This window comes from Mandrillus leucophaeus, unplaced genomic scaffold (assembly GCF_000951045.1).
Source record: "Mandrillus leucophaeus isolate KB7577 unplaced genomic scaffold, Mleu.le_1.0 Scaffold98, whole genome shotgun sequence".
In the NCBI taxonomy this organism is placed as follows: Eukaryota; Metazoa; Chordata; class Mammalia; order Primates; family Cercopithecidae; genus Mandrillus; species Mandrillus leucophaeus.
Genome location: NW_012110696.1, coordinates 1,632,904 through 1,641,199, shown reverse-complemented (window position 1 = coordinate 1,641,199; position 8,296 = coordinate 1,632,904). Strand labels below are relative to the sequence as shown.

At 56.4% G+C, this 8,296-nt stretch overlaps 1 protein-coding gene across 2 annotated transcripts in view; it reads right to left on the bottom strand.

The window, feature by feature from the left end:
* Positions 1-240: 240 nt before the first annotated feature.
* Positions 241-8,296, bottom strand: part of FAM53A (family with sequence similarity 53, member A) — a 28,583-nt gene continuing 20,527 nt past the window's right edge. Inside the window, exons 4-5 of one of the 2 annotated variants that reach the window (XM_011970877.1) lie at positions 3,134-3,287; positions 337-555 (exon numbers count right to left, since the gene is read on the bottom strand). In XM_011970877.1, coding sequence (XP_011826267.1) covers positions 509-555; positions 3,134-3,287 — 201 coding nt within the window. In that variant the 3' untranslated portion in view covers positions 337-508. Of the gene's footprint in view, positions 556-3,133; positions 3,288-8,296 lie in introns of both variants that reach the window. The other variant, XM_011970876.1, reaches the window with a different exon arrangement.

The window sequence follows — 8,296 nt, the reverse complement described above, 5'->3', positions numbered from 1 at the left end:
GAGGAACACAGACCCGTGTTAATCTGTTTGCAGATTCATGTTTAATAAAATGCCCTTCTGAAATGCATCCAAAATAGAGAAGCTTTCTCCCGAACTGCAAAAGCCATAAAAATGCAAAATACTTCTTTAGGAAAAACTGAATCAAAATTATGCCTCAATGTTCCAAGTCACATGAAACCTACTCTGTGGCCCAGGGCAGGTGCAGGCGGCAGCAGTGGCCCAAACCAGCCCCCGCCAGCCTCAGTTGTTCTCGATCTGCTCCAGGTCCAGCTCCCCGCGGGCCCGGAGGAAGACACCCTCCTCCCCGGCGCCATCCCCATCACTGGGGTCCCCGTTGCTCCTGCTCGAGCCATCACCGGTCACCGACTCCCTTGAGGCCCACAGGTTGGGGTGGGCAGGGCTGGTCCTGAGGCCCCTCTGGCTGCAGCCAGGCATGGTGATGCCAGGGAGGCCCCGGGATTCACACGGGGAGGACACAACCATCTTCACTGGGGCGTCATCCTCATCGTCATCTTCGTAATTGAGGGAGCAAAGGCTTTTTGAATTTTTTAAAGTCTGCAATAGAAAAGATATGGGCTTAAAGCATTTCTAGCAGATCACTTGGGAGGCAGCGTCCCACCAACCCATCAAGGGCTCGGTGTGCTGGAGCTCTGGCCATCCCCAAGACCACACAAAGCAGGGGCTTGTCCCCTGTACATCAGTCACAGCTCGCAGAGCCCCTTCCTCAGACCCTGCCCACACGTGCCCTGGCCCCTTAGCTCTCCTCGGCCCCTGCCCAGCTGGTGTGGGCAGAGACGCACAGCCTGGCCCTGCCCAGACCAAATGGACCAGGCTGGTGGGCACCTGACACCTAAGCAAGCCTCAAGACGCCCAGGGGCTCACAGAGGACAGCCTTGTCCCAGTCTTGTCCTCGGCAGGTGGCCTGGCCAGGGAGGGTGCCTCGTGCCTCCACTTCTGACAACAGCCCCACCCAGGGCCGCTCTCAGCAAGCACCTCACAGCCACCTCTGAGGCCCTGCAGTGGCTCCGTCTCTCCTCCACCTGCCCCCATAAGGCCCCTGGAACCCCACCTCGTCGATGTCCTCACGGGCCCGCCAGATGCAGCTCCCACCTTCTCTGTCCTTGCACCTCCTCTCCTAATAGTTACTCTAATAGAAACGCATGCAAATCCTTCTCATCTCAAAACACATGCAACAGACAGGTGCACACACAGGGGTCTCCCCTGGGCAAGGCCCACCCTCGTCCCAGGCGGGCAGCTTCCAGTACCTCCATGCCACGCCCAGGCCTGTCCACAGTAGGTCCCTAAGTGCCAGGCTCCGGCCCTCCCTCTGCTCTCCGGAGGTGCCGCCACCAGCCCCTTCTCACTCTGACCCCCAGTCAAATCTCACTCAGTAGCCCCCCTTCCCAAGGCCTGTTAGGGATAAGGGGTTCCCCCAGGCTTCACCCCCGAACCGGAGCGCTGAGTGGCAGGCAGTCTCCATCCACCCTGGCGTGCTCTCTTGGGCGTCTCCAGGGCCCTGAGACCCAGCAGGTGTGTCCAGCTGGGGCATGAGTCCACGGCCATGGCCAGGGCAGCAGCCCCTCAGCATGCCTGGGCCCCCACCCCCTGCCATCTCCCAGTCCTTGCCTCAAGTCCCCTGTCTGTGGTGCCCAGCACCGTCCACGCCACTCGTCCACTGCCACTGGGAGCAGCCTTCCTACCCAGCCCCACCTCCCTGGTCACCTCCAGGCCTCCTCAGGGTCAAGGTTCCCCTCCTGGACCACACCCACGCTGGCCTCAGACACCTCACCTCATGGCTCTGGCTTGTGAGGACGCGTGGGTGAGGGCACGTGGGTGCCATCAACCACAACTGCAGGGCACAGGGGCACTGTGATGCTGATAATGAGACCGCAATGACACAGCAACCTTGGCCACCTAAAGTTATGACCTAGAGCACAAGCTCACCAATTCCACAGAACCCAAGAAACTCCCCAAACCACCTTCATCCAGAGCAAGGAAACGCCCCACAGACAGGAACCTCAAATACTTCCTGGAAACACTTCCAGCGACTGATTTTTATAAAACCACATGGCCCTCGGGGACAGAGCTCCTTTTTTCTAAGGATATTATTGGGCTCTAAAACACAAATGGACGCTGGGCGCGGTGGTTCACGCCTGTAATCCCAGCACTTTGGGAGGCCGATGCAGGTGGATCAGGAGGTCAGGGGATTGAGACCATCCTGGCAAACACGGTGAAACCCCGTCTCTCCTAAAAATACAAAAAATTAGCCGGGCGAGGTGGCGGCGCCTGTAGTCCCAGCTACTCAGGAGGCTGAGGTAGGAGAATGGTGTGAACCCGGGAGGCGGAGGTTGTAGTGAGCTGAGATCGGGTCACTGCACTCCAGCCTGGGCGACAGCCAGACTCCGTCTCAAAAACAAACAAATAAATAAATAAATAAAAGACAAATTGACATATTTTCTGTCTTTGTGGTTCTACTATAAAAAGTGAATCACTGAGAAGTAAAATTCTAAAGAATAATTTTTTTTTTTTGAGACAGGGTCTTGCTCTGTTCCCAGGCTGGAGTGCAGTGGTGCAATCATAGCTCACTGCAGCCTCAACCTCCCAGACTCAAGCAATTCTCCCACCTCAGCCTCTCAAGTGGCTGAGACAATAGGTACACACCATCATGTCGGTCTAATTTTTGTATTTTTTGTAGCGATGGGGTCTCACTTTGTTGCCCAGGCTGGTCTCAAACTCCTGGGCCCAAACAATCCTCCTGCCTCAGTCTCCCAAAGTGCTTGGATTACAAGCATAAGCCGCCACGCCCAGCCCCACTCAAATGTTTAAAGATACAACTGGCCACATGTTTTGGTCAGAAAATAAGGATGCATAATTTCTTTTTCATTCAAATCAAAGTGAATTTGCCCATCGACATCACTTGTACATACAAGCCCCAGGGCCAGCATGAGGATGTGGCTGGTTTCCTGGGCCCCTGCTGGATGGCGTGGAGGTCCAGGTCTCACTGGCTAGGTCTGGTGCCACCCATGACCTTGCAGACTCTGGCTGCCGTGCTGCCCACTCAGGATGGCCTCCAACCCACGGCACCGCCAGGCTGCACTACGCATGCACCAGAGGTGGCTGGGATGCTACACACCTTCAGGGGCCAGGTTTCCTTCCATTTCAAACCACAACATTTTGTTTTGATTCAGGGTCAACCCTCTGGACCGAATGCTCTGACCTGACAGATGGCGCAAGAGCCACACGAGGCCTCGGACACAGGACTCGCACTCGCGGGCGCAGCTGTGCGGCTAGTGCGTGAAAACAGCAGGCTCTGAACGCCTCTGGATGACAGTCGGTGGAGGAGAAACAACTGCTGCCCACAGACACGGCAGCTGCAGAACTAGGCTCCCAGCACCGCTGGCGAAGGCCACATGGAGCTGCAGGGGCCACCCATACTGCAGAGACCATGGAAACCGAGGCCCGTGGGGCCAGTGCTGGCCTGGACTGCGCCGCCCGTCCGCCTCACGCCCCCGTCCCCTGGTACCAGCCCCGGGGCTCCGTCCCAGCTCCTGCTACCATCACGCTGGTTTGATGGTCACCTCCATCTGAGGTTAAACACAAAACAGTTGTCCAAAACATAAAGGTCAAGCCTTCAAGTTCTAAATCAGGCTCCAAAGCGCAGAGGCCTTTCAAACTGTGTGCGAAGCCCTTCAGTCAGTCTGGGGAGTGCAGGGGCCCCAGCTGACAGCTGGAGGGCCTCCAGCATCTGAAGTGGGTTAACTCAGCTACCAGAAGCCGGTGAGACCCTGGAAGGTCAGGGAAGCCTCCTATGAGCTGACCTGACGTCACTCAGCAAACGTCCAGGCCCTGTCTCAGCCACATCTGTACCTACCCCTTGCCAAAGCCTCTGGCTTTTGCCAAACTGAAACACTGGTTTACTCTCATGAAAGCGCAAGCTCCCTCCACCGTGTGGGTGGGGCTCACGTGGTCCCCTCACAGCCAAGGCGGCCCTGGCCGCTGGGCCACTCTGCAGCAGGGCCAGGCAGCAGTCAAGGGTGGGGAGGGCTCCCCATGGCTCTGGCAGTGCCTGGAGCACAGCACAGTGTGTGTTGAAACAGGCAGCAAAGCAGAGCCAAGCACCTCCCGCCTGCCAAAGGGAGGAACGGGCCAGCCAAGCCAAGCAACAGAGGCCTACAGGGCGCAGGAATGTCCACGGCAGGGGCAGGGACAGAGATGGCCACAGCAAGCTCCGTGCACGTGTCAGGCGAGGAGGCCAGTGTGAGAAGAACTGACACCCTAGACCCCTTGTTGCCTCTGGTGAGCCCCCTCCCAACCCTGCAGAAGAGAGGTTCATTAGGAAAGTACGGACTGGAGCATTCTAGACAGGGGAGCTGGCCGACGGCACATGAGAAAACGGGCTGAGTGAGTCCTGCTCAGACATCTTGCTTGGGCTGTGAGGGGTGCACAGCCTTACAAAGCCGGGAAGCTGGAGGCCAAAGATCCTCCCTGTCTCCCCAGCCCTCCACACAGAGGCAGGAGGAGGGGACTCTCCGCCCCGACCGTGCAGCCACTGATGGTGTCGGCTCCTCACCCCAAGGGGGATGGGGCAGCCGGTGCCCGTCAGGAGGTGTGGAGTGAGTGCCCAGCAGTATGTCCCCTGCCCAGCACTCGCTTCCACCACCTCACTCACCACCTCTGACCACCCTGGGCGTGGCTCCTGGAGAGAAGGTCTGAGAAAATGAGCAAGAAAAATCAGCAGCTGCAAATTCCAGATTTTCAGTCTGTGCTGTCTCAAACATTCCGTGTTCTTGATGGTCCCTGCTATAGTTTGAACGTGTCCCTCCAAATCTCTACCATGGTGTTGGGAGGTGATCAGGTCCTGCAGGCCTACACAGGACACGAGTGCCTCATAAAGGGCTGGAGGGAACCAGCCTCAGTCCTCCGCATCCTCCACCTCCTCCGCCAGGTGAGGACACAGCCACAAGGGGCCATTTTGGAAGCAGAGGCCAGGCTCTCACCAGATGCCAGACATGCTGGGGCCTGGCTCTTGGGCTCCCAGCCTCCAGAACTCGGAGAAATACATTTCTCCTATTTATAAGTGACCTCATCAGTGGTATTTTGTTACAGCAGCACAAATGAACTAAGTCAGTCCCTTTCTTAGTACCAGGAGCTGCTCTAAGCTTTTGGTTTTTCAGTTTTCATCCAGGAGGCACAAAAAAAACAGCTCAGCAGGTGCAGGAGAGGCCCCCATGGAGGACAAGCCTCGTGCCCTTGTGACTGAGGCTGTGGAAGGCACCGTCTGCTCACTAAACCCAAGACCTCCAAAAACGCAGCGGGCCTGAAGGTATAAACACGGCCACACGCACCTCCAGCTTGTCCTTAGGTTCTAGCCTGCGAGGTAACTGCTGGCCCCGAAGCTGCCTGCCTGTCTGAAGAACTCCTCAGGCTCCAGGTGACCCGGCTGCAGGGCCACACAGGGAGCTCTTTCTTTCTCTGCAGCAGCCTCGGTCTCTCTAGAAGCGGCTGAGCGCCTTCGCTACATGGCAAAAGCTTTGCAAAGCCCTAAAAGCACACGCTTTTACAGAAACCAGCAGCTGCTCCCACATTCTGCTGGAACGATAACTGATGTACATATTGTCAGTCATCATATTTTAATTTCAGCTTTGAAACATAGCTTTGCCAATAAAAACAGAAAACGTAGCTTCTCCAGTAAAAGCCAGGCGTGGTGGCTCACACCTGTAATCCCAGCACTTTGGGAGGCCGAGGTGGGTGGATCACCTGAGGTCTGGAGTTCGAGACCAGCCTGGCCAACATGGTGAAACCCTATCCCTACTAAAAATACAAGAAATTAGCCAGGCATGGTGGCAGGCGCCTGTAATCCCAGCTACTCGGAAGGCTGAGGCAGGAGAATCGCTTGAACCTGGGAGGCAGAGGTTGCAGTGAGCCGAGATGGCGCCATTGCACTCCAGTCTGGGTGAGAGAGCGAGACTCCATCTCGGGGGAAAAAAAAGCAGAAAATTCTAAATGTTTTCTGTGAAAACACGCACTGTCTCCAAGGGAAAGGCAGGGAAGGCAGTGCCCCTGCACCCTGCTCAGGAAGAGAGCAGCCCTCTGACACCTGGGGAAGCTGGTGTGAGCCTAGACTCAGAGCAGACGGCAGGGGGTAGCGGGGGGTTGAGGATGACCGCCAGACCGTCCCAGCAGTGCACGCAGACTGCACAACACACGCCAGGGACGCCGGACCAGAGATGGGCTGCACATACCCAGTCCACCAGGTGCAAGCACAGCACAACCGGGGTGCAGGTGTGAGTGAGCACGAGCGTGCAGGGGTGCGCATGAGTGGGGGTGCGCACCTGAGTGTGCACATAAGCATGGGGGTGAGTGTGCATGGTGTGTGTGGGTGTGCCACCCAGAGTCAGGACTAATTGTCCGGTAACACACAATTATAAAAGTTGTAGAGAAAAATCAGAGCATTTCTTTTTGGCCCTGAGGTAGATAGGAGCTTGACACAAACAGGAAGTGGCAAAGCCTGGGCCTGGTGGCGCACGCCTGTAATCCCAGCACTTTGGGAGGTGAGGCAGGAGGATGGCTTGAGCCCAGGACTTTGAGACTAACTTGGACAACGCAGTAAGGCTCTGTCTCTAAAAACTTAAGAATATTAGCTGGGCACAGGAGTGTGCACCTGTGGTCCCAGCTACTCAGGAGGCTGAGGTGGGAGGATCGCCTGGGCCCAGGAGATGGAGCCTGCAGTGAGCTGTGGTTATGCTACTCCACTCCAGCCAGAGCAACAGAGAGAAAGAGACCCTGTCTCCAAAACAACAAAACCAAACCAAGAACTGACAGGTAACCCAGGCTGGGAGCCACCTGTTCACCAAAGGTACCACCTGTTCAGGTGGTATGACACAGGCAGGGGCAGGTGGGTGTGGGTGAAGACTGGTTGGCTGACAGGCAGGGGGTGCAACATGGCAGATGTGGGACAAGGAGAAAGGTGGGAGCCAGTTTTTGGATGGGATGAGCAAAGAGCTGGAAAGAGGGAGAGCAGGCAGCACTGGCCCCTCGGGAGTCTTGGTGCCGTCCTCCGCAGCCGCGGTCAGCAGGGCTCTGGGTTTGCAGACGTGGCCCCTGAAGACACTGCCTGTCTCCTCAGGGGCTTTGCTGACATTTGATGAGGCCTCTCCCCATAAACCTTCTTTTTACCAGAAAGTGATGACTACCGTCACACTGACGACACTGGTGAGCAAGCAGACCGAAGCGGCTGAATTTAAGGCAGCGCACACTCCAGGGCAGGCAGGTATCACCTGGCCCCCACAAGAAGCAAATAAACAAAAAGCTTTTGTTTCACATGGGGTTGAGTCCCAGGAGCAGAATGGGGTGTGCAGCACCCACATTACTGTTCTGGCTCATTAACAAAGTCACTGAAGAAAACGGGGCAAGCCGGGTGCGGTGGCTCACACCTGTAATCCCAGCACTTTGGGAGGCCAAGGCAGGCAGATTACCTGAGGCCAAGAGTTCGAGATCAGCCTGGCCAATATGGTGAAACCCCATCTCTACTAAAAATACAAAAATTAGCCAGGTGTGGTGGTGGGCGCCTATAATCCCAGCCACTTGGGGAGCTGACGCAGGAGAATCTCTGGAACCTGGGAGACAAAGGTTGCACTGAGCTGAGATCATGCCACTGCCCTCCAGCCTGGGCAACAAGAGCAAAACTGAAAGGGAAAGGGAAGGGGAAAGGGAAGGGGAAGAGGAAGGGGAAGGGGAAGGGGAAGAGGAAGGGCAAAGGGAAGGGGAGGGAAGGAAAGAAAAGGAAAGAGAAAGAAAGGAGGAAACAAGGAAAGAAAGAAAGCTCTGCACCTGCGTATCCTCTCTGTAAGCCCCTACCTGTCTGTGGCCAACCAAACTCCAGCACAAGGAGGGTGGGGGCACCAGAACCAGCACCAGCGCCAACACCATTCCACAAGCACCGTTCCTGACCGGCACTCCTTATGGAGAAGAGAGGTTTTGAAATCACTCCCTTCAAAAAGTGGAGCCCGATCTTCCTCCCACTGAGTAAGGGCTAGACAGAGTCAAGAAGCAGACAAAACCTCAGCTGGTGAGGACCAGGTCACACAGGGCTCTTTGGGGCCCACTCACGCTCACTGGGGTCACTCGCTATGGGAAACCAAGTGGCCATATCGTGAACACACTCAGGCTGCCCCTCAGAGAGGCCCATGTGACAAAGCAATGAGGCCTCCTGCCAAAAGCCACGTGGGTGAACCTAGAAGCAGGTCCTGCAGCCTTGGTCGAGCCTCCAGGCAACCACAGCCTCCTGACTGAGCTC